This window comes from Aotus nancymaae, unplaced genomic scaffold, assembly GCF_030222135.1.
Source record: "Aotus nancymaae isolate 86718 unplaced genomic scaffold, 86718_ANA_hifiasm-v0.15.2.pri h1tg000014l, whole genome shotgun sequence".
Classification (NCBI taxonomy): domain Eukaryota; kingdom Metazoa; phylum Chordata; class Mammalia; order Primates; family Aotidae; genus Aotus; species Aotus nancymaae.
Genome location: NW_026988425.1, coordinates 43,194,141 through 43,221,254, shown reverse-complemented (window position 1 = coordinate 43,221,254; position 27,114 = coordinate 43,194,141). Strand labels below are relative to the sequence as shown.

Genomic DNA, 27,114 nt, shown 5'->3' with positions numbered 1-27,114 from the left:
GAAAGAGAAGTCTCGACTGCCACTGTCTTCTTGCACCTTGTTTATAATGCTCCTTTAACTTTCATTTCAAAATGCAGTACTTTTGGAAATGTTGAAAAACTACTAAAGGATTAAACAACTTACAGTTTTTGAATAAGTATTGGATAAATATTAAAGTAACAGAAATATATCCAAAATATTTAACTCACAAGAATGAGCTCATAAATATAAAAGGACAGCTTAAGAATGACAAGAGGAAACCGCTAGTAATGTGGCTTATCCTAGACCAGCTTTGTACTGGCAGATACCCTGAAGATACTAAGGCTCTGAAAACTCTGTCTCCATGGGAAGCCAGGCTGCCTATCATAGGAAGAGGAATTTAGCGCAAATTCAGTTGTTTGCCCAGATTCAGTAGACACTAAAGATAAATTGGAACAAGGTCTTGCTAATTACCCATTCTTAAGGGTTGGGTGCTTCAGCTTGACAAGATTTTGCCACCTAAAACAACTGCTTTGTGTTGGAGACTAGATGGTAATTTTGCCAAAACTACTTAAAAGGTCGGAGTCATCAATTTCAAAGCAAATGTTTCTTATATTGGGTACATGCTCATTTTTATGATTTTTTTCATTTAAATTTTCATGTGAATATGAGTTTTAGTTTAGCTTGGAGGCATTGATGAAGTAGCAGATAGTGATTCCAAGTTAAGAAACTATGACCAGTCTATGCCAGCCAATGACAGATCTACTTCTACAATATAGAAAAGACTGTACTTCATAAAACCAAAAGAAATCAATGAAAAGTACCTCTTTACTAACAATAAGAGCAAATCTACATTAGTAATTCTTCAAATATGTCAAGTAGTTATTCTAGGTTGTAATCCACTTTCTTACATGATTTTCTTCTTAGACTTATTTACTTATTTAGAGACACTCTGCCACCCAAGCTGGAGTGTAATGGCACAATCATGGCTCACTGCAGCTTCAAACTCCTGGGCTCAAGCATCCTCCCAACTCAGCCTCCTGAGTAGCTGGTACTACAGGTGTGCGCCACCATGCCCAGATAATTTTTATTATTATTAGTCCCCACTTATGAGTGAGAATACTTATTTGTCTTTCTGCGTCTGACTTTTTTCACTTAAAATAACAGCTTCCTGTTCCATCCATGTTGCTGCAAAAGACACCCAGGCTCGAGTGCAGTAGTGCAATCACAGCTCACTGCAGCCTCAACCTCCTTGGCTCAAGTGATTTTCCTGTCTCAGCCCCCCCGAGTATCTGGGACCACAGGCATGCACCACCATGCCCAGCTAATTGTTCAGTTTTTTTGTAGTGATGAGGTCTCACTATGGTGCCCAGGCTGGTCTCAAATTCCTAGGCTCAGTTATCCTCCTGCCTTGGCTTTCCAAAGTGCTGGGATTACAAGAGTGAGCCACCATGCCTGACCATTAGACTTTTAAAAAGTATTTTATGAATATACATGAGATTGTCAGTATGGGTTAAGATCCCATAGACAATTGCAAGCGTTAAGGGAAATGTACAGAATCTGAGAAATTAAGTATGTTGTAAAGAAAACAACTAGTTCTAGGTTTTTCTGCCTGTAATAAATTTGCCAGCAAATTTGCTACCTAATGAATTTGTGTGCCACTATTTTGCTTCAGTTTCAAAGTCAAAAATATTTCTGACTTTACAATGTGATTACCTTGCACAGTAGTTAGCCAGCAAGGGCAACTGAAAAAAGAAAACTATTGATTCCAATGAGCAGTACACTCCTCGCTCAACATCTATGCTAGTATTTTTGGAGGGGTTAAATAAAGGTGAAAGAAAAAAAACATGAAAAAAATTTTCAAGTGCAGCCATTTAACAGTATAGTATGTACTTCCCTTGAAGTTTGTGAATGGAAAGACATCTAAGGGAAAGTCTCTGTAGCTCTCCTTTTGGAAATCAAGCTTAACTGGACAAGATCTCTGGCCACAAGCCTGTGCAATTGGATTTCTTATCCTAGTACCACAAATGCAATTGTTAGCAGCTGTCTTTGTCAACAGGGAAGCTGGAGAAACAATAAAAAGAGGAGCCGGTGATGATGAAAGAGGAAGGGTGTGAATTGGGTGTATGCTTCCTAGTAGTCTTCAAGTCTCCACACACAGAAAAGAATTTGTCCTCCTCCCTGTAGTTAAAGTGTTGAATGACTGAGAAGGCAAAGAGGGATGAGAAAGCTGTTTATTGTCTAGAGGAAGAAGATAGGATCTCCTACAATGTCAAAAAGCTGTTAAACACTCAAGATGAAAACACTCATCAGGGTTTAGAGTCAACAAGCCGTTGTTTATATTTGGATGTTTGCAGCAGACCTTATTACCTTAACATCCTTGACCAAGTTTCTGAGACAAAGAATATCTACGGTGTGGACTGAGATATTGGACTTTGTGGTTAAAGGAGTCTTTTTAAAAACTGTTTTAAAAGGTTATTATGACTGCAAACTTGTGTAAGAAAAGAGAACAAAGTGGTCCTTGGCTTTTGTTGTGGTTGAAGCAAGTAAATTTAGAAGAAAAAGACTGAGCAGGATAATTCTGATTTAGGCTTAGGACTCTTACTTGTTCTCTTCCTGTAGCATACAAGTCACAAGAAATCCTTTTTATGCTTGGTAGATGGCTTTTACATGCAGTAGACATCAAATACTGTCAGTGTGATTTTCACAGGGTTACATTTAGCAATCAGTCCCTCAGGGTACTTGTTCATTATTTTGAGCTGAGAATGCATATGTAAAATAATGTGAGGATTCAGCCTCAGGCTGGAAACCACACTAAAGACTGAAGAAAAACTGGGGCAGTGGGGTAGGCAATGCTGCTCTACAGTCCTGCCTGCCCTGGAAGGACTTCTGACTTTACCCCACTGAGTACCCTGGGCAGAGTTGAGACACAGTTAAATAGGGAATACCTGCCAACAGAAGAGCAGCTTCCCTTTTCCTATAGTGTCCCTTTTCAACTTGAGAATTGAACCAAGGTGAACAGAAAGAACACCCAGCACTTCTTTCTTCTTTCCTCTTTCTAGGAAAAAAATGAGTTTGCCAAGTTGAAATAAGCACTTTTCACATTAGTGTCTTCAAATAAATTTATTAATTTATTTATATATATGTGCACATATGAAATATGAGCCAGGAGCTGGTAGTACAGCATCAAGTAAGAGAGTAGATGAGACCCCTGTGAAGAAAGAAGAAGCATTCTTTCAGTAAACTAAAGGTGGTCTCAAGACTTTGGGAGGCTGAGATGGGAGGATTGCTTGATCCCAGGAGATTAAGACCAGCTTAGGCAAAATAGTGAGACCCCTGTCTATAATATAATTATAGATGTTTCCATTAATTTATTAATCTGACTTGCTAAAAAGTCAACCACTTTACCTAGAATTATGTTTTGCCATTTTGGTGGCAATTTGAAAAGTTGTTTTCATATTTGTCCAGTTTTTTCCAGCTTCTCTTTTCCCCATCCCATTTTTATGTACCAGCATTTTGACCATCACGCATTATTGTAAATTAGTTATTTTACTTCAGTTGAATTTAATAATTATCTGACAATACTTTAGAAGCTAGTCAAATGTGAGAAAATCAATTTAAAGTCCTTCTTACAACTCATTATATGCAATAAATAATATTAAGAGAGTCTTTCTTCTGGAAGGATTGCCTTCAGATTTTGACAAATAAATGGAAATGGAAATGGAAATATTTCTTCAAGATATGATATTGTGAGCTTTTATCTAGCTGAACCCAGGTACATCACAAAGAAGTTTAAGATAACATTTTTCTGAATATCATACTTCTAAGTTTTAAAAGTTTTACAGTTTTAGATAAAATTTGACTTGAGGAAAATTAGACATTTACAGTTAGCACGGCTTGGATATATATTTTAATAATGCATTTAATAATGTAATATATACAAAGTCAAGTCAGTTCAATAATTTTCTTTTTTTAAGCATTTCTTCTCTTAACTTTTAGATTTTACCTTCCCCTTTATCTCCCTTGTCCTTTAATCTGGATCCTAGCAATATTTTATGTGCACAAGAACTCAAGTACATAGCAGTTTTAATCTATCTTCTAGTCTTAAATAATGAAATTGCAACATATTCCATTCAGGAATGTGGTTAAGGGTTTTAACCACATATTGTCACTGTGGAAGCTTGTTTACTAAGACACCAAGAGAAGTATGAAAAAACACTTGTTTGTGTGTAGACAGGTAGATAGATCGAGATATACATTATTTTTCTACACTTATTATTCTCTTTACATTTTTAAAACTCTCTTAATTTTTTCTGTTGATTATGTGACACCAATTCCCACATAAAATGTTTCCTTTACCCATCAGTTTTTATTTGCAAATTGGATCAGATAGATCGTATTTTTTCTTAACTATTTTAAAACAATGTAAGCATTTCCAAAAAGCAAAATGGGATAACAGTATAATTGCTGGTCTTTTCTATCATAAGGAAACAGATCATAATGTGTCTGGTTGTACTCATCCTCTAGGAATTTCCTTATACATAGTTTGTTAACTCAAGACTTAACACAAGTATTTAATGAGCTTTAGAAATAAAATCTTACCTAACAATCCATTTCCCATATATAATTACAAAAAACAGTAATAGGTATATGTTGGATTCTAATATCAATTCTTAGTTGCATCTCACTAAAGAATGAGTAATGCTCCCGGGATCCCCACATGTGCTTAAGGTAATAGTATCTGTTCTTAGACCATCTCTAGCCCAATGTTTCTTTTCCCATGTTCTCTGTACGAGAGTGTCAGATTTTTATTCTGAGTTCTAATATTTGTTTTATTACTTTCTTGAAATACTATTTTTAACACCATAATTTGTGATCTCAAGCAGTTGATCCTCTTCTAGCATGGACAAAGTCTGTTCACCTGGATGGGTCATGGATCCATTCCTTCCCAGTTTGGGGGTCTTTTGTGGTTGGGAAATAATGCTCAAACTCTTTTGAAAGCCGAGATAGGTGATCATGCACCAGCTGGGAGAAAGAAGGTATGGGCTCAGTCTCTTACTAAATCACTGGTGTTTAAAACATATCAGAAATCCCAGTGTTCACTCATCTGCCCCATAATTTTAGTGTGGCTTTGAATGCAGACACTTTATCTGCTGACCTGAACACAGTTCTCATTCTCCCCTGAAGTGACAGATTGAGTTCACTGACTCAATATGTCACCCAAGTAGGCAAGTTTTGGGACCCATTCTGTGTAACTGAAATGTGCTGCTAGTGGAGATTATTTTTCTAAAAGAAATCTCTGGGCTGGGTGCAGTGGCTCATGCCTGTAATCCCAGCACTTTGGGAGGCCGAGGCAGCAGATCATGAGGTCCGGAGATTGAAACCATCCTGGCTAACACAGTGAAACCCCGTCTCTACTAAAAATATAAAAAGGTAGCCGGGTGCAGTGGCATGCACATGCATCTGTAATCCCAGCTACTTGGGAGGCTGAGGCAGGAGAATCGCTTGAACCTAGGAGGAGACTGAGGTTGCAGTGAGCTGAGATTGTGCCACTGCATGCCAGCCTGGGTAACAGTCTTTTGATGCAGCGTGCTTAATCTCCATGTGGTGAAGCAGTTTTGAAGGTTTTATGGCTTTGTTGGATAGCCGGTCACCACATATTATATAAAGTGGGCTTGCAGAATGTGAATCACCTGTTGCAATGAACCCATAATTTAACTAGAACTCTTGTTATTTTCTTTTAAATGAAGCTTTATATTTATAGGCACTCTTAGAGTCTTTTGCTGTTTTATCACTGAGTCTTTCCCTCCTTCAAAGAAGCTCTCCAGTGATGTTTGTTTTTTACTCATTTTGGCCAGGTTAGCTTGTGGGTTTACCAAAACTGTGACTGAGACAAGTGCAAAGGACAGGAAAGAAGCATGGACAGAAATGGTAAATACAATAATGGATGGGCCATGTATGGACTAAATTAAGTGCTAGATTCTGACTTAAAGTCTGCCACCAGATGCAGCTGTACAGTCGAAGTACAGCAACTCACTTGCCACTATAAAGCTTAAATTGTCACTTGCCACTCACTGATAGGGTTTTCATATGAGTCTGCAAGCAACTGATATTTGTCTTTGTGCAGTCAAATATCTCTGCTACAGTTCATCTATATTTGCAACTGCTCCTCAGCACTAGCATCACCACCGCAGCTTCAACTCAGATCATCAGGTATTAGATTCTCATAAGGAGCGTGCAACCCAGATCCCTCGATTAAGCAGTTCACAATAGGGTTCGAGCTCCTCCTATGAGAATTTAATGCTGCTGCTGATCTGACAGGAGGCAGAGCTCAGGCAGTAAGGAGTGATGGGGAATAGCTGGGGAGTGGCTGTAAATACAGATGGAGCTTTGCTCACTTACCACTGGCCACTTCCTGCTGTGCATCCTGGTTTCAAACAGGCCATGCACCACTATCAGTCCATGGCCCAGTGGCTGGGGACCCCTGAGTTACAAAAATATGTAGTTATATATGGCAAATAAATCAATGTTGTCATTTGTCAAGTATACATAAATAAATTGTCTTTCTGTACAATCAAATCAAAATTCACATATCACACAGTGGAATATGTATTTCTTATAAGTATTATGATTACCCACTATCTAAGTAATTATGGAAACAATTTTTGAAGGAGTAAAGAGGCCAATTATATATTATTCCATACCATGTTGGAAACTTGTCAAATTTACAATACACATGTTCAAAGTGAGCCTACAGCTTGAACCCCTCAAACTTGTTCCATATTAAATTACTTAGGGCTGTTCATTATTAGCTAATTTGTGAACACTTTAATGCATCAAGTAAGACTCTTTCTTACAGGAAACCCAATATCAAGATATGCTCTACTGACACATTTTATTCTTTTCCTTAAATTGAGGAGAAAAGATACTCTATATCATAATTAGTTATATTAAAGAAATTCATAAAATCTTGAGTAAATGTGGTAGACAGTTTATAGCAATGTCTTTAGGGCAAATGTCTCTATTAACAGGTTGATCATTTATTAAAATATGCCCTTCAGTAATTCTTCTAACCCTCTATGTTGGCTTATTTTTTTTCTCTCTCTTTATAAATAAAATGCAGTGGTCAAGCCCAAATCGAATGAATTGTTTTTGTGTAATGAACAAGACATAAGATACCTGCCTGGCTGACAATTGTTTTTACATGTTAGCAGGAGCCTCATGGTGTGGCAGACTAAGTATTTACTTAATGCTTTAAGTAACCTTTACAGATAAGTCCCTCAATCTCTCTGAATTTCCCAATGTAATCTATTATGAAAGAGAATTGAGTATGAAACAGACAATCTCTAGATTTCTTCAAACTCTTCTCTGACTCTACAATTTGCTAGGACATAGCCTTAAACGATCTGAACTTTTCTCACTAAAATAATAACTACTATTTTTAAATGTAAATAGCTCATTTTTGGGCTCATTTTGAGGCTCTGAAATCCATGCTTTAAATTAGATTGATCAGAGGTTTTAAATGAACATAGAGGATATCTCAAAATATATATAATAACTTAGTAGTTTGGGGAAAGGTATGACAGTTGAGATGCTTGCCAAAGCTTCTGTAACATAATACATCTAATCTAGGCAGTCGGTTGGCTTCTACTGATGCATAAAATGTTAATAATATTATTTTGCATTCTGTATAGATTTTTCCAGAAGTGATAACATGCAGTGATTGTCCCTTATTTTTGCACGGTCAGTATATGAAACTGTTTCTATACAGAATGGCAGACTTTCTGTCCTTCTAATGATCAGTGAGAAGACATAAGCCGCACAAAGATTCCCTTGGGATTTTCCCTAAAATGTGAAATGCAGGAGATAAGAATAGGGACAAAAGTGGGATGTGGCCGTCATGCCTGGGCAAAAAGCCAGAATCTTTTAACTTTTCAGAATTGTGGAAGGGTTGAATTATCTACTAAAGGAAATGAGGGGAAGGCAAAACCAAAAAATTGCTACATAAAACTTTATATAGAAATATATTTTCTGATACAGAAATGTTTACCTATCGGGAAGAAATATTTTCAGTAATTACTCTTGGCCTTGCTCATGGCTTTGTTAACATTTCTCATTCAGATGAATTGTGCTGGGCTTTTCTAAGGCAATCTTCAGCCTTCCTTTCTTTTTTTTTTTTTTTTGAGATGGAGTTTCGCTCTTGTTACCCAGGCTGGAGTGCAATGGCGCAATCTCGGCTCACCGCAACCTCCGCCTCCTGGGTTCAGGCAATTCTCCTGCCTCAGTCTCCTGAGTAGTTGGGATTACAGGCTTGAGCCACCGCGCCTGCCCTCAGCCTTCCTTTCTTAACTCTTCTGTTTTTTACCCTTTCCCGCAATTCATCCCATTGCAAAACGGGATCAAATGTCAGTTATCTTGGGTCATAGCAAATGACTCAAACATATAAGTGTTTCCAGTAGTAGATGTTTTTTTGTTTGTTTGCTGGATTGCTGGTAGTTTGGAATAAGGGTAGAGTTTCTATCTCTAGAGGCACACAAGCTTTTCTAGATCTTTATTTCACCCAAAACTAGCTATAGAATAATTTCTCACTTTGTGAGTTAGTTAAATTTATATCGGTACATATTATGGACAATTCTCAAGAATTACAAATCCATTTCTGTCCTAGACACATGTCATTTATGTCTCACTGTGAATATATCCTAAGAACAGAGAAGCTAATGTTTGAAAACGTGACATTATTACAATATTGATAAGTTATTATTTCCTAAAGTATTTCCATAATGTTGAATACATTTTGAGGAAAAAATTAGGAAAATGTCAAGTTTACCAAATCTATTGATCTAGCACAGTGTTGTGAAGAAATGTATTAGATGACTATCTGCAAATATTTGTTTACTTATGATCAGTGTGAATGATCTGGAGTCACATTTCATTTGTAATAAAAATGCAGTAAGAAATTGATCTTTCACTCACTTTAACAATTAATTTACCACTTCAGAATATTGTCCCTATATTGCATTGAAAGTTTCTGATACTTTTAATGTTAGGTCAATGACAATGTTTAAATGACAATACAGGTTAATTAAATATAGCCTTAAATTGACAAGTGTTTTAGGATTTGCCACTGTGCTCATCAATAAGGCTAAGCTAAGCACTGTATTTATCCTATGACTTGAATTATCAGGAGAGAAGGTAAAAGGTCATTTTGGTGTTTAGCATGCTGGGAAAGATATAATATGTTACCTAGAAATGGAAAGGATTTCCTGCTAATTCAGATCTCATTTCTATTTGTAATTCTAAAATGCATGTCAAGTGTATTGACAGAATTGTGACAGATAGAGAAACTAACTCAAATACATTATACTGAAAAGGCAGCCAGAGGTTATAATAGTACAAGGTGGACTAGACCTAGATTACTGATTAGCCCAGTCTGATACCCTCCTTTTAATGGCAATGAGATCATTCTAGACCAAGTATTAATATATGTCATCAACTCTGTGTGTAGTGTGAGGGATAAAGTGAAGCCCTATTGCTTTGACACAATTTCTTGACCATGTGCATATCTTTAAGGGGGCCATACAGTCCTTTAATTCTTGATGTTAACACAATTAGCCCTTTGAAAAAAACCTATAAATTCTTATTAGTTGAAGGCACTTAAGTTTCCACCAACATTTCCACACTTTAAAAAGGAGAAGAAAATAAAGATTCTGATCATCGTTTAAGTCTTTAAAAACCTGACTATCAACAAGACAGCATATCTTTACACAGATTCCAAATTCACAATATCATAGTTATGTAGATGTTAAGAATCCCATACCTGTTCAAAAATAAGGTTACTCATTTTCCACATTGTTTGAAATTTTTATTGTTGTTAAGCTGCTGCTATTACTTGTGTCTATTCCTGTTTGTGGTTCTGCTTCTATGCACATGTTCTGTCAATACTTTTTTGCATCAAAGCTCCGCTCCGTCCCTGAATCATAGCATATAGAACAGTGTGTGGTCCTTGGACAAGCAGAATCAGCGTTGTTTGGAAATATGCCAGAAATTCGAATTTTCTAACTCCAATCTAGAATTACTAAGTCAAAAATCCCAGCAATCTGTCTTTAAGCAAGTCTTTCAAATGATTCCAATGAAGGTTCATATTTGAGAATCATTGGTATAGAAGATTGGTTAATTTGCCACTATTCTGATTGAGCAGACAGTAAATATATTTAGCAACCACTCTCTGAGACTCTTTGCAACCCTATGAGCTATTGGCCAGTGATTCCCAACCTTTTTGGTAGCAGAAACTGGTTTTGTAGAAGACAATTTTTTCCACGAATGGGGATGGGAGGGATTATTTGTGGATGAAATTATTCCACCTCATATCATCAGGTATTAGATTCTCATAAGGAGCATGCAACGCAGATCCCTTGCTTGCATGGTTCACAACAGGGTTCACACTCCTATGAGAATCTAATGCTACTGCTGATCTCATAGAAGGCAGTGCTCGGGCAGTAAAGCTAGTGATGGAGAGTGGCTAAATACAGATGAAACCTCACTCTCGCTCACCTATGGCTTGCCTCCTGCTGTGTGGTCCAGTTCCAGTATTGGTCCATGAGATTGCAGTTCCCATGCTTTGAGGCCTCACTTAATTTAACTTTGTTTCATTTTTAAAGAGAGGTAAAACCACATTTAGAGCCATTTGGACTCACACGATGATATGGCCATATAATCCCAGAGGTATTAGTGAAAATATAACAACCCCAACGAGCTCCCTAGGTCCTTCTATGCTAGAATGTAATAGATCAGCTTAGGATCGTGACAAGAATTCTTGAGAGAAAGAGAGAGATTTCATTTAGAGAGGTTAGTATTTATATCTTACATTGTGCTAACCATGATATGTTTCAGCACATTGACTAAAACTATAAAACTATATAGCATTATAATCAATTCTGAGTTTAAATGTTTAGAGAAAAACAGTAGATGTGACTGATCCTGGATTAATGAGACTTTCCACGTTTCACAATAATTGTTTCCGGAAACTACATTCCTCACCCAGAAAAGCACCACTACCACTCAATGAAGCAGAACCCTAAGTTTTAGCCAGCAGCCACCTCAAAGTGCAAAGTCCATTGGGGGAGGTGAGGAGAAATGTGGCTCAAGCACTTGAGCTCTTTCTCTCTCCATGCCTGTCTTTATGTATGCACTTTCTCTCCCTGGAATGTTCCCTCTCAACTTTCTAAATCCCCCTTATTAAAACCCTACTCTTGAAAGGTCACCTCAAACACTACCTGTCTTCTTTAGGATAACTTCCTTATTTAAAGTCATGTATAACATATTTTATCTCATATCACACTTAATATATTTTCATTGTCATTTTTTTTTTGTTTTGTCATTACTTATTTATGTCCTTATCTTATGGAGCTTTAAAACTCCTTGAGGCAAAGACCATATCTTATTTGCCTTTGTAACCTTCAGTATGAGAGCTAATACCTACCCTGCCTATTAGTGCTTAATACACATTAGCCAAATTAATTTACTTAGTCTATAGGATTCCATTATATATTTGGTTCCATTTATCTAGGAATGGATAGGAGGATTTTGCATAATTTTTCATATCTAGTTTTCCTTGTCTATATCCATTCTATTAAATAAAAGTTTTATTTGCCATTTACTTTCTCCTTTTGTGTTTATGAAAAAATATTTAATGAGAAAGTTACCATCCAGACAATAGCTTGTCTATTCTAATAGCACCAAAACAGAAGTAGCCTTTGACCAACATGATTGCTAGGGGGACAATAGGTTAAATGCTCCTCTTCTGGAGAAGAATGAGAAGCAGCAGCTGGGAAAGATGCCTGTGAATGGCCACCTTCTCAGATTAACTAGTCACTCATCAAAACATAACCAGCCCAAACAATTACATACATGGGTATTAAAAGAAAAAATGCATTTACACGAACATTGTGACCTCAAAGTTATTCCACTCAGAGATTATCAGGTCGCAAAATTTTCTCCATTACTAAGGTGATGCTGATTAGGGAACATCTGCAAAGTAACATGAACTGATTTTTGTCATAATCACTTTTGTAATATATACCATCAAACTTTATTTTGTAAGATTTTAAATATAATCTAAAATAAGCTTTAAAGATTGCTACTATTTACTTGAAGAAATTTGCTAAATATTACTTTTTTAGTGTATTATTTAAAGAATTTTCACATTTGTAGACAAAATCTTTCCCAGTTGTCAAAATTCTTATAATCTGCACAAGATGTTTACTAAACTGAGTCTCATTATCTCCCAGCTTTGCTTTTCCTAACTTCCTGCCTTGTTCCTTGTACTCCAGTTGGTAAATCAAATCTCTTAGGATATTGAAAATACACTGTTTCACTTTAATGATTTTGCTCTTGCCTTCTCATCCTTCCCCTGGACACTTCTCACTCAACCTTCATGACTCAGTTCAGGTCTCATCTTCAGCAGTAAGTTGATCATGGAGCCCCAGTCAGTATGACCTGCCTTTGTCTTTGTGCCATAGTCCCCTTGTCATCATCTTAAGTCATCACTTACTGTCATGTAACATGTTTCATTGTAATTCTCTGTGTATTTGTCTTTTATTCCCAATAGTACATAGACTTTCAAGAGAAAAGCCATTATGTATTTGACTTTATATTTTCGTTTTTCTAAAAGAGTACCCTTTTCCTGCTAAGTCTTCCTAAGTGATTGAACTAAATTGTGCAAAGACCCATAAATAGATTTACAATACTATTTGGGCTATTCATTATTTAAGATACATAAAAATTAATAGAGTTACCACTTAATATATATAATAGAATTTCACTACAAGAATATGCCTATAAATTTACAAAATATCTTATTTACATGAATGGGAAATATAATTCATGTGTCCTTTCATTAATAATATAATTTTCAGGTGTTTGAATTTAAAAAACCCACCTTTTTAAAAATAACTTTTAATACTGAGATAATAGTGGAGTCATAAAGTTTTAAGAAACACAGGGAGACCCAGTATGCCCTTCACTCACTTTCTTTCAGGAGGCTCTTAAGAAAAGAGTCTGATCTAATTTATTTGTTACTCAAAAAATGTTATTTCTGACTGGATTCAGACTAGAAGTAGAAGCTCGCAGAGAGGAAAGTCTGCATCTCTTCGCAATTTGTTCCTGGCACTTCTCTTTAGCCATCTTCATTCTCTTGGATGAAAGTTTAGCATATTCTGCAGCCTCTTCCTTGTTTTTCTTAGTATGCTGCTTCTTCAGAGCAATACGCCACCGTTTCTGCTGCAGGGCATGTGGCGTAACAAGATGCTGAATATTGGGTGCTTTGGTTCTAGGTTTCTTACCTTCTTTGTTTAAGGGCTTTCTTACAACATACTGGCAGACATCATCTTCTTTAAAAAGTTTGCGGATTCTGCTAGCTCTTTTGTGCCCTAGGCGACGAGGCACCATGGTATCGGTCAGTCCTAGAATATCATTCTCTCCTTTTTTTAGAATAACCAAGTTGAGAATGCTCAGATTGGCATCCACAATGCAACCATGAACTGATTTTCTCTTTCTTTCTCCAGTTCTCCTTGATCTGTAACAGGAATGTCCCTTACTCAGTAGCAGGCGGACACGGTCATGGGTCAAGCTTCATGGGGAAACCTTGTTTGTCATTCCCACCACTGATTTGGACCACATAACCGTTCCATTCTTCACCCAGAGCGTCAGCAGCAACTTCTGTGGCCATACACTTCTCATAAAAAGTACGAAGTTTGTGTTCATCGTCCACTTCAATGAGTTTCTGGCAGCCAGTGGCTGAGAAAGAGATGTACAGCTTCATCTTGAAGCAGCTGCCAGGAGGATCTTTGAATTGGCATTTAATTTTCCTTCAAAATATACACATATAGAACTATAAGCTACTGATTCAATAAGCCCCAAACAAAATTCTGGAGCTTCTTCCCAAAAATAATTTGATAAGCAAACTTGATCATCCTCACCAAAGAACAGAAAAACTGGAGTGATTCCTCATGAAATGCAAAAAAGCCCTCTAGGCTTCAGTCTGGCAGAACTCTCCTTTCACATTCACAGATGTTTATAATAGGTGTAGTCATTGTCCATTACCCACAAGATGATCAAATTATAACTTACTTGACCATATGCTGCATCCAAAAAATTATTTTCAAAATTCGAAAGGACCTTAAATCACCTATGTTTTCCCTCTTTCTATTTTAAAACAACGATAACTAAATAATGTAAAAATAATAACTAAAACTTTTTAAGCTTGCCTAAACTAGTTGCAGAGTGGGAAAAAATGGTTGATTTAATATTTGAATATTGAGTTCCCATTTCAGATAAAGCAGAAAGAAACCAAGGGGTATCTAAGCTAAATGTAAGCTATAATACCACATGCAGTGCATTCCTAGAAATAATTGATCGAAAATTCAGGAATAGATATTATACTATTACTATAGCTCAGTCTGTTACTATAGTTTAATCCCACGTTACATGCACCTTCAAAAATAATGGTTTATTTTTTGCCTAAAATCATCCTTCATTCCTCTTTGCTCTATTACTTTTCAGTTTTAAAAGTATACATTAGGGAATATTTTGCAGTTTACTAACAGTACTCACTTGTCTTTTGGCCAAAGTAAGCAGTTGCCTAATCTTTTGCCCCCGAATTCCACCTCCTGCTCTGCTTTGTATCTTCTGCTTGTGACATAAATAAAGTATATTAGATTTTGTTCTCTAAAATTCAGACATTATCCTCTGTGGCATGCCATCATCCTTGGGAGGAACAGCACATTAAGTCATTAAAGAAAATTATATTGATGAGTCATTTTGTCAGATGGTTTGCAACAGGATTCCCTTGTAGGAATGGGGGAGAGGGGGAAGATGTGATGGAGAGGCAAAGCAGTCAGAGATGAGAGCAATAGCATCTAAAAGTCAGAGGCTCAAGTGTTAACGTCCATTATCACTGACCTTTATCAATTTACCACCTGTATGTGTATATGAGTTAAATAACCTAAGTATCTTCCATTTTTTTTAATTTGTAATCAAGACTAACAATACCTCCTTAGAGTGCTATTGTGTGAATTAAGAAAATACTTCTCAGAATATGCAAATGTGTGTGTGTGTGTGTGTTTGTGTGTGTGTGTGTGCACCTTAGGGCAACTACCAGCATAAGGGAAATGGATGTTAAAAAATAAATACATCTCCTTCATCCTTCACAATCTTTCCTTGGTTTTGGCTTGCAAATGGAGTGAGATATATCTCTTTCGATGAAAAGGAGTGCTGTGTTAGGACAAAGACTTCCTACAGATACATGGACAGAAGGTTCTCTGACATTTAGTCTTGGCAGTCTCTGGTCATGTCAACTTTGCAATAGGGAAACTCAAGCATTTCTTTTAGCCTCCACAAGTCTAACCTGTGAAGGAATAGGCGCAAAGGTATGCATCTCTTGAGAATAAGCTAAGCTACTCTATGTCTATGGGCAGAGTGTAAACATATAATCTGTAGACTACATTTAGGATGGTGTTTCTCATGATACATGACAAATGATAACAGGCTCAACTTTCATATTTTATGTACTAAGCCAATGTGAATTTGTATATATTGTTCAGGATTTACATAGCCCACTGAAGAATTTCCAAAATCTAGAACTGTTGGAGAAAACTCCCCTCTAATGATAATTAAGAAGATACTAAGCACCAGGCAAATTCTAATAATTTTAAAGGTATTATATCATTTAATATTCACAACAAAATTATGAGGGAGGTACTATTATGTTGCCCATTTTACAAATAAAATTGAGTCATGGGAGAGTTCAGTGACTTCTCCTGTGGTAATTCACTAATAAATGTAGAGCCAGGAGTTAAAACCGGACATTTTGGCTCCAGAGGCCACATGCTAATCACAGTGCTACTTCTCTACCCTGAACAAACTTTGCTGAGAGTTACAAAATAAGTAGTTTTAGTTCCTTAGGTCTTCTTAAAGTAAAATGAGTAAGCACTTTGAGCAGACTATAAACTGCCTTCCCTATAGTGATCTACAAACTTTTCCAAGAAAATTATCTTTAGATGCAGCAGTCAAAACTTGTGTATAAGGGGAAAAGGAACTCTTGTCTATCTCTTACTACTTCCCTCGAATTTCATTTTTCCTAGGGAAAAAAACTTTAAAAATCTACGTTGGTGGATTTTCCTCTAACACAGAGCAGTGATTCCGCTATTTCAGAGACAGTGTAGATATTGGGATTAGTCTCTCTGTATCTCGGAATGTCAACACATTTGCCAAAAATGAATTTATCAGTTAAATGCAGTCAAGAGATTTAGTTCATCTATGTACTACAAAGAAGAAATAGTTTACCACTGTTTTTTACAGATTGAGGTAATCTGGCATATTATTGACATGTGCTATAGATTTAATTTAATACCATAGTACAGATATGGGCTCTGATAAGTTATTTTGAAATCTAGGCTAAGATGAGTAGAGTTGTTTCAATATTTATAGGGTTGAAAATGCAGAGTTAGCAAAGGAAGCATTTTAATTAAAACAATATTTTTCTATGTATGCTCAGAGTAAAATGAAGGGGAATTCTTTTAAAGCCTTATTACTTTTTTCCACATATTTGCTGGAAATACTTTTGCCGGGTTTTAAGACACATTGAAAAAAGGTTCGCTTGTTTATTTCCCAATGTTTTAAGCCTTTTGATTTTAGAACCACCAAAAACAAAAACAAAAACAAAACAAAACCTTGATAGTTCTTTTGATTTTACATTTTTTTTCCAAATGTATTTAGGGTTCTTTATATTTACCCTTTTAAAATTGTATGTTTTAGGCATCCTGGAGATAACATCAGTAGAAATCGGAGTTGTTGCCGTGAAAGCCATTAACAGCAACTATTACTTAGCCATGAACAAGAAGGGGAAACTCTATGGCTCAGTAAGTATTCTGCTTTTGTTTTCAAATCCACTGCAGAACATTATTACCACAGTTTTGGAATGTTTCCTCCAGACATTGAATAGCTTTGTTATCCTTCTATAGCTAGTAAATAGACCCACCGTGGTTCCATCACCACCGTTTCAAGGGCTGGCAAAGCATCTCTTCCAATTCTGTAATCTCCTCTGTTGTTCACCCATTAGTCTACCACACAGGCTGCTCCTGGCATTTGTATGTGAATGTTCTAAACTGCTAACCAACTCAGGCTCTCACGGAAGCATCTGGTCAGATTGGCACGGAAATTGCAGACAACTTGGAGAAAAAAGTAATAAAAACAAAGATCTTGAGTTGAGTAGAAACCCATGTATTATGTGAGTGTTATGGCTGAAGATAAAACAAGGGCTCAGATGTTTTGCATTTTGTTAAAATCTGAAATGGGGAAATGTATCAGAAACACTATTTTGCATGTTGTTCAATCAACTCTAGAATTTTATTTACCTAGACAATAACCATTAATTCAAATTATGCCTCAAAATCACATATATATATATATATGTGGAAATATTCCTTGCAATAGGGTCCTTGTGGAGCAGGTATCCCTGCAGTATTTTGGACACATCGACACCTGTATTCCATAACAAGTGTTAAGAATTTGGAATACCACTTCTGAAATCTTGGATCAAGCTCATTTAAACCAATTTCTTAGAAATTTAAGATCTCACTTAAAATAACAAACAGTTGTTTTATAATTGCAATTGTAATAATAATTAAATTACAAGCAGTGAGACAATTTATATTGTTCAGGTCCTTAGAAAAAAACACAACAGTCAATCATATTAAAATCTACTATATGCCAGATACTGTTTGGCATATCAAAGATGCACAAGAAAGAAGTATAGAAATGGGCCTTGACTTCAAATAATTTATATTTAGGGGAAAATGTTAACAAATATGAAATAATTATAGCATGATTGCTTGTTACACGTAAGAAAAGATCAGGTATAGTAAAGTAGCTTTATGATAAAGCTGGGAACAAAGTTTCAATCTCTTAGCTGTCATTTGAATGATGACAAGAGTATATTAGTTTGTGCATGGATACTTCTCATTATGTCCCTCCCAGAGGTAGATCAAGGGAATGCTAACTGAATTTCATTTTTTTCCTCTGGATTCTACTCCAGGGGAGTATATTGAAGGCAGCTATAAACTTGGAAAAATTTCAGTTGCATTTTTTGGAAGACATGCAATAATATATATGGCCAGAAATAAACCTGTGACACAAATCTCTTAAATAATTTTATATCTTTTCTAAACAGATCCTGTCATTTTTACACTTTTATGTAATCAAAAAGCAATTTCACTTTAAATTTGTAAATAAACATACTGTGTTAATTAGCATAAGGCTGATGGTAGTGACCATTTAGAGCTAGCAGCTCTCAAACTTGAGTATGCATCAGAATCAGTGGAAGGTCTTATAAAAAGACAGAATAATGGGACCCACAGCCATATTTCTGATTCAGTAAGTCTGTGGTAGGGTTCAAGAATTTCAGTTTCTGACATGGTCCTAGGTGTTCCTGATGCTGCTGGTGTAGTAACCACACTTTGAGAACCACTGGTCTGGACATAGATTAGCCTTGCATTTTACTAATATCAGGTCCATTTTTAACTGGGGAGTCAGGCATGCTTTGAGTTGGTCCCTGGGACTAGCATAAATACTTTTTTGCATGAGGGTCAGAGAAATTTTACTAAAATTTTTCCATTACCATTGCTCCCCTAATGAGCCCAGAGGAATAACAGACAATTATAAAAAGTGGTTCCATTTAGGGGTTCACATCATAATCACTTTTGAGGCACATTTAATGTTTTCACTAAACATGGCCAGGTTCTTCCTTGAGCTATTATATTAGAATTACTGGGGAAGAGAACCAGGTACATATTCTTTGAAGAGATATCAACACACATACTTAGTCTAGATCCACCGTCTTAAAGCCAGCTAACACTAATTTAGATGAAGAAAGAAAATGTTAATTGATATAAAAGATTTTAAATAATTTTAATTGATAAAATACACCTATTTAAAAACCCGACATCAAGGAGAAATAGATAACTTTCAAATAAACTCTGACACAAAAATATTTAATACTTTTCCTTACATTTCTCTTTTTTCTTCTGTCCCAACATAGCTCATGGACTGTGCTTATGCTTCATCTTGAGCTTTAAGCTCTGTGAATTATTTCACTCAAATTCTTTATCTAAAGTAGAGTCCAGTTGATTTCTATCACATCACCCTATTTTAATTATCTGCAGTGGCACTTATGTAAGATTTCTCTCATTAATGTGTTTGTTGTTCACTGTCTTTTCCCAACAGATTGTGACCTTGGAGAGGGTGAGGTCAGTCTTGTCTCTCACTATTTGTTCAGCACTTAGAACCATGTTATAAGTGCATTTATGCACAGTTGTACACTGCACAAACCTAACCACTCCTAGTAGCTCAGCCAATTACAGAACATGCTTCTACTTCCAGCCTGTCTCAGAAAGAAACTCATTCTCTAACCACAACATTCTTTTTCTGTGTGTGTGTGACTTTACATTTCTACTAGGAATAATGAAAAATTATGATGTGTTCAAATTAAACAAAAAATGTACTAAAGTTCAATGTTCTGCTCAGAGTGCAACAGGACTAACATCAAAATTTATGAGTACATATCTAATATACTTCTGTATATTAGGTGACAACTCTTACAATTCCTACCTTCATTTTTTTTTATATAGTATCCATCTATTCCATAAGCCCTCCTAAAAACTGATGTGGGCAAACATGCATATTGACTGATTAAACCACTTTTATATATATTCTCTTGAATTATTTTCCTCTATTCCTTTTTGGAAACTGTGTACCTTTCTTATACTTTCATTATTCATTCTCTGAGCAATGTATCTACGGTATTTTGAGTTTTCTCCTGACTGATAGGATTCTGTGAATGAATTATAAAACTGAATTAAATGGAATACACCTTCATAGAGCATGATTTAAGGACCAAAGAAATTTTTCAGGTAGCTGGAAAAAATCTAAACTTCTTTTAAAAAACTCCCCAAACCCTGCTTTGGAAACCTTGCTCTAGACCTGAATTTTCTTTTTATACATTACTGTTTATGATTTGCTTAGATCCTGTAAATAACATATTTCTAGGCCCCTTCTCTAGAGATTTTAGTACCTTTGAACTATGTCCCACATATTAAAAATACCTGAAATAAAAAGGCCAATACTTGTGCACTTTAAGAAACATTACTCTATAAATTAATTTTGGGGACAAAAATTAATTAAGCATATACTCCCACTTTTCTATACATAGTTTCATCTCAAATATGAAATCACTTCAAATAATCTCAGTCCTTCATCAGCCTCTAACTCCACCCCATTTATTGAAATGAATATAATTATGCATATTTTAAAAATCATCTCTGCTTTGAAAACTATAGTTTTAGACAAACTGAGATAAATAAAGAGAATAAAAGTAAATCCATACTAAGGATTTATATTCCTTTCAAATGCAGAATTATTTTTGTTTTATCGAAACCCCTACCTTAAATAATTTACCTTTCCTTCTTATTTTGAGCCAGTTAAGTCATCATTTGGTTATTTAAATATTACTTTATAGAAGAGAAGCATTTAAGACTAATACATTGCAGGATAGGTAACTTAAGCTGGTAACATTAACATAAAATATATCTGCTTCTATGGTTCTGATAATGTTCAAAATTATGATCAATCCTACAGACACCTAGGTATATAAACATATACATTTTCAGGAATTTGGAATCTTGCCGAAATTTCAAAAAGTCTCAAGGTGAGAAAAACTGCCAAGTAGAGGCCTCAACTGAACTATCTCCACGGAGCCCTTGCTTTGGATGAAGAAGGTAGAACCAGAAGTCAAGTACTCCAATTCCTTAGCTTCTTAATTACTTTGAGAATAAGAAAAGAGGGTTACTTCTAAAGCCAGAGTCTTGAGATCATTGAGGTACCTCCTCTTTGTTATTAACTCCAGAGTAATATCCTGGATTTGTGGAGTGAGTGTTAGTGAAGACTTATCCAGGCATATCTCCTTAAATCCAACTGGCCACCTGAACAAAACCAAAGCTTTATGGCTATAGAATGAAACTTCCCAGGATCAAAGACCTTAGGCTTATACAATTTAGGCATTGCTATTCACCATGCTCATAATTTTTTAACATACTAGTTCACAAAACGAGGAATTCCATGTCCTAGTTTTCAATCATTCCTAGAGTTCAGAGCAAAATCTGTCAAAATTCCAAGCTATAGAACATTGCAAATAATTTACTGAAATTAAGAAATTTGATATTTGGAAGAAAGAAAGATAACCCCCCTTTTTGGTTATGTAGAACTATTGTAGTTTTACTATAAGATCTGCTTTCTTATGAATCTGTGTATTTATTATAGATTTGTAGGTAAAGTTTGCAAATGTGATAAGCCCACAGTTTTCCTTTAGTTCTATTTTTTTTCACATGGGGCCCCTGGTTATTACTATAAAAGAAGCACTATAACACTATTCTTTATTACTGACTCATCACAAATACTGTTAGTGGAATGTCTACTTCTTAACAATCATTCTACGCACTTAAACCACCTCATATCCAAAGTACATCAGCTTTTAAAATGGCTTTCAAAAAGTGGCTATGATGATCAATTAAAATGTATCATGTGCTTTCAAACAGAATGTGTTTTGTGGTTCTGAGATTTACTCTTCTATTGTTGACATTATGTATTAAGTGCACAACTTAGGTACAAATGGCAACTACAAACAGAACCCTTGGACTGGAGTTCTCCGGATGGTTTGTATCAAATGAAATCAAGTACAATCACCATAGGAATAAAAGAGTCTGTTTTTTCTTTGCAGAAAGAATTTAACAATGACTGTAAGCTGAAGGAGAGGATAGAGGAAAATGGATACAATACCTATGCATCCTTTAACTGGCAGCATAATGGGAGGCAAATGTATGTGGCATTGAATGGAAAAGGAGCTCCAAGGAGAGGACAGAAAACACGAAGGAAAAACACCTCTGCTCACTTTCTTCCAATGGTGGTACACTCATAGAGGAAGGCAATGTTTGTGGATGCATTAGAACCAATGGCTCTTTTGCCAGCAATAGTGGTATTCTTCATGAAGACAGTAGCTTGAAAGGCAAAGACACATTGCAGATGTCTGCTTGCTTAAAAGAAAGCCAGCCTTTGAAGATTTTTGTACTCACTGCTGACATATGATGTTCTTTTAATTAGTTCTGTGTCATGTCTTATAATCAAGATATAGGCAGATCGAATGGGATAGAAGTTATTCCCAAGTGAAAAACACTGTGGCCAGGTTTTTGTTGTTGTTGTTGTTGTAGTTAAGTTTTTTGTTTTTAAACCTCTGAGATAGAACTTAAAGGACATTGAAAAATCTGTTGAATGAATGATCTTCGGGAAAGTTATTTATGGAATAAGAACTCATATCAAAGACTTCATTGATCATTCAAGCTTAATGAATCAATGAGCAGTAATACATGCAAGCATTTACTGGAAAGCACTTGGGTCAAATCATATGCACAACCAAAGGAGTTTTGGATGTGGTCTCATGGAAGAATTGAATAGAATTTAAAAATATAAACATGTTAGTGTGAAACTGTTCTAACAATACAAATAGTATGGTATGCTTGTGCATTCTGCCTTCATCCCTTTCTATTTCTAAGTTATTTATTTAATAGGATGTTAAATATCTTTTGGGGTTTTAAAGAGTATCCTCAGCAGCTGCATTCTGATTTATCTTTTCCTTTTCTTCAGCACACCATATGCATGTTCATGACAAAGTGTTTTTAAAACTTGGCCAACACTTCAAAAATAGGAGTTGAGATTAGGGAAGCAGTGTGAGTGCCTGTGTGCTATCAGTTGACTTAATTTGCACTTTTGCAGTAATAACCATCAACAATAAATATGGCAATGCTGTGCCATGGCTTGAGTGAGAGATGTCTGCTATCATTTGAAAGCATATATTACTCCGGAGGCTTCCTGTCTCAAGAAATAGACCAGAAGGCCAAATTCTTCCCTTTCAATACATCAGTTTGTCTCCAAGAATATACTAAAAAAAGGAAAATTAATTGCTAAATACATTTAAGTAGCCTAACCTCATTATTTACTCATGATTTTTTGCCATATGTCATGGTGGTAAAGAGGCTGTCCCATTTGTAAAAAATCTCTGTAAGTCCCACATGATGCCTCTTTCCCAAAGAAACTATCAAAGAATTTTGTATGACGTGCAACTCTCCCAGGGGCTTAAACTGAGCAAATTAAATATATACTGGTATATGTGTAACCATATACAAAAACCTGTTCAAGCTGTATGATCTAGTCTTTACAAAACCAAATAAAACTTGTTTTCTATAAATTTGAAGAGCTTTACAAGGTTCTATAATGTAATCATATCAAAATTCATTTTGTTAGAGCAGGTGTAGAAAACAGTACATAAGAGTTTACCAATCATCATCACATTGTATTCCACTAAATAAATACATAAGCCTTATTTGCAGTGTCTGTAGTGATTTTAAAAATGTAGAAAAATGTTATTTGTTCTAAATACTTTTAAGCAATAACTATAAGAGTATATTGATGCTGCAGTTTTATCTTCATATTTCTTGTTTTGAAAAATGTTTATTTTTATTGTTTGGACACAGTATTTTGGTACCAAAAAAAGACTCACTAAATGTGTCTTTTTACTAAAGTTTAACCTCTGGAAAGGCTGATGTTCTGTGATTCTCTTACAAACTTATTTGTGTTAATGCTTAACCAGTCCTTCCAGGTAATCTGTTATTTTAAAAATTACTTTATTAAGAAATTTTTTGCATAAAGTAATCCCATAAAAGGTTGTTATTTGTCCTATTCTTCAAAAAAAATTGTATTTCAGAAGAAACATATTTGAGGCACTGTGTTTTGGCTCATAGCTTAAATTGCATTTCATCGTACTTTGCTTCCAACTTGCTTTTTGACAAATGAGATTCTAAAATGTTTAATTTTTGTGGTTGGAATCTGGATGTTAATATTTAATTGGTAACTGAGTCTGTGAGCTATAATGTAATGCATTCCTATCAAAACTAGGTATCTTTTTTTCCTTTATTTTAAAACAATAATTGCACCTGACACATGAACATAGACCACCCACAACCAAAATTAAATGTTTGGTGAGAGGAATACACGTTGGATAACCACAGTGACAGCAAATAGGGCAAAGACTGGATTTTTATTTTACATAGCCATTTAGATTACCAAAGAGACTATGTGTAAACAGTCATCATTATAGTACTCAAGACACTGAAACGCTTCTTGAAAAATGTATTAAAGGTTGCAGAGGCCAAAAATAGAAAACATTTCCCTGTCTCTCCCACACCAACCCTCTGCCTTGCCGCCCCCACTTATAGAAAGACAAAAAACTGGCCTGGTACGGTGGCTCACACCTGTAATCCCAGCAGTTTGGGAAGCTGAGGTGGGAAGATGGCTTGACCAGGAGTTCTAGATTGGCCTGAGAAACCTAGTGAGACATACTTCTGTTAAAATAAAACAAATGTAGTCATGTGTGGTGGCATGTACCTGTGGTCCCAACTACTCAGGAGGCTGAAGCAGAAGGATCTCTTGAGCCCAGGAGCTTGAGGCTGCAGTGAGTCATAATCTTGCCACTGCACTCCAGCCTGGGTGAAAAAGAGCCAGAAAGAAAGGAAAGAGAGAAAAGACAGGAAAGATAGGAAAGATAGGAAAGAGAGGGAAGGAAGGAAGGAAGGAAGGAAGGAAGGAAGCAAGGAAGGAAGGAAGGAAAAAGAGATGAGAAAGAAAGATTGGTAAGGAGTAATGACATTATTTCGCATTAAAAAGTGTCATATTTGCTTGATATTGAAATAGAATTCTGGTTCCTATTGCAACTACTGAAAAAAAAAAGTTTCAGCCCTGAATGTTGTAGGTTTAAAAAAAAAAAAGGGAGATTTTGAGAGCTCTGCCGCTGCAGGAGTATGGCTCCTAGCCCACACAGTTAAGGTATATTAGCCACAAATATGTGTCCATTTGAGTTTTGGTTCTGAGAATACTCCTCATAAAGATATAGAATCACTCCCTCCTCCTACCTCCCAAAAGGCTGCACAGTGTATAGTATGTTACATTTAAATAAAAACAATAAAAATGCTTGGAAAATAAAATTTAAATATTGTCCTTGTTTGTTTTATTAGTGAGAAACTCTACCTGGTAATAAAGAGAGAAGCTCAACTGTTGTGTGCATGGCAGGATGTGGTTAAATGCCCCACAGCCCCAAACAATAACAGAAAAAAAAATTACTCAAACATTTGTAAGGTTTCTTTAATGTTTCACATGTGTGAGTTAGCTATCCTTACTCTAATAACAACCAAATGCTCTCAAACTTTTCTGAGTATTCAGGTCCACCTAATTTACACAGTGGATAAAGAAAAATGAATTGGAAACGAGGATGGCTCGTGAAACAATGGAAGACTTCTGGAGGAAAGCCAGGTGGTTGCAGAATCTGATTTCAAGGGATGATTGACCAATGAATTTGATTTAAAAATTAGAGAGAAAAAATACATAATAATGCAAGTTGTTTCCAGGACCCAAGCAAGTTTATGAACCCAATTTACATAGATCAGCATTAATACTGCACAGTTCTAATAATTTCAATGTTGCTAATTCAAGGCTTATAATTATTCAGCAAAGTAAAATTTAACTTTTTCATATTAGTGAAGGGTTTAGCTGGCCCAAACTTTGTCTAAATAAAGATATACATAGGAAGCTCAAAATATTTACGAGAAGTTGTCTAGTACATTAGAAGTAGGACATAAACATGCAAACAGATACCATATTGATTAAGAGTTCTTATTTATTTCATGAAGCAGGACTTTTACAACTTAAACAAAAAAATATATATAAAAGGAAAAGAAGTATCTTTGAAGGATTCTCAGGAGAAAACGGAACTGAGTTCATAAGTACTTAGAAATCAAGCAACAAAGATCTCCTTCCTCTCAGACTTCATTTTTTCTTACTTACCCTTTATTGGTTTTATTTAGTTGGCTACTGATTGCTTCTAGTCTACTTCTTTCCTACTCCAAACTGAAAACCCCAAACTCCTTTATTACAAGATCCAAAAGGTAAACATCCTAGTTGTAATTCTTATTGGCCAGGTTTGAATAACATAACAACCTCTAGACCGATCAGTATAAGAGATTTGGGCATTGTGATTGGCCAATCTTCAGTGACATGACCACAGAGAGGCAAGGTGCAGATTCTGGCAGCCCACACAACTGCAACTAGTGAAGAATAGTACATCAAGGAGACAGCAGTGCTGGGCAGGTGAAAAACCAAATGGTTGTTTGCTACATCTTATTAAACGAGACTATTAACATAAGCACATTTTCTATTTCCCACCAATTCCAATTATTCCCCACCAATCTCAATTATTCTTCACCTATTTGTCCAAATTAGAGAGGTTTCAAGATCTTTCTCTTCCATATGTTCTTTACCATTGAAAGATTATATTTGCTTTGCTTTGTTTTAAGCCAAGAGTGGGGCCCTGGATATAACTAGGCTCACTGGGGTTTTGCAAACTTTATATTGGGATAGAATGCAAGTTTTCACTGAATAAAAATCTGGTCCTTCTACTTTAGCCTGTATCACAACATGATGTTATAAATGTTTCTTTCAGTTTACCCCAAGAGTATGTGCTAGTATTTTCAAGTCTATGAACATATAGAAAAAATGTGAAAACCTGATGTCATTCATTTGTAAAATAAAAAAAAGAAAAAAGACAAAACCTGCTTCATGTCTTTTACTACATTCAACACGTGACAAAAGAAAAATTTATCACCTAAAGTTTATCTATCCTTTTGCAGAAGAGTAAAAATTAAACCGCAAAATACACTTACAAGTGAATAATCTATGAAAAACACCTTCATAAATACCATGTATTAGTTAAAATGAATTAGTTAATCATGATCTAGCTAATGACGTCAAAGGAATTGGTCTTGTTCCTACGTGGCTAATAATGATACACATCTTATACACATCCTAAATGCCTAAATCATCTTACAGTTTTCCATGAGCCTGTTCCATGATAGCAACTAAAGGCAACAATTTCATACACAGAGAAAGGCCATATGCCAACCATACATGCATGTGGCATGTATTATCTTACACATTTTTATTATTCGC

General features: G+C 35.6%; 1 protein-coding gene and 1 pseudogene across 2 annotated transcripts in view; one reads left to right on the top strand and one right to left on the bottom strand.

Moving 5' to 3' along the window:
• Positions 1 to 26,710, top strand: part of FGF10 (fibroblast growth factor 10) — an 85,883-nt gene extending 59,173 nt beyond the window's left edge. For both annotated transcript variants that reach the window (XM_064375961.1, XM_012449551.2), the window contains 2 exons: positions 16,771 to 16,874; positions 21,785 to 26,710. In XM_064375961.1, coding sequence (XP_064232031.1) covers positions 16,771 to 16,874; positions 21,785 to 21,982 — 302 coding nt within the window. In that variant the 3' untranslated portion in view covers positions 21,983 to 26,710. The remainder of the gene's footprint in view (positions 1 to 16,770; positions 16,875 to 21,784) is intronic.
• On the bottom strand, positions 13,036 to 13,777 carry LOC110568127 (small ribosomal subunit protein eS6-like; annotated as a pseudogene).
• Positions 26,711 to 27,114: the final 404 nt, after the last annotated feature.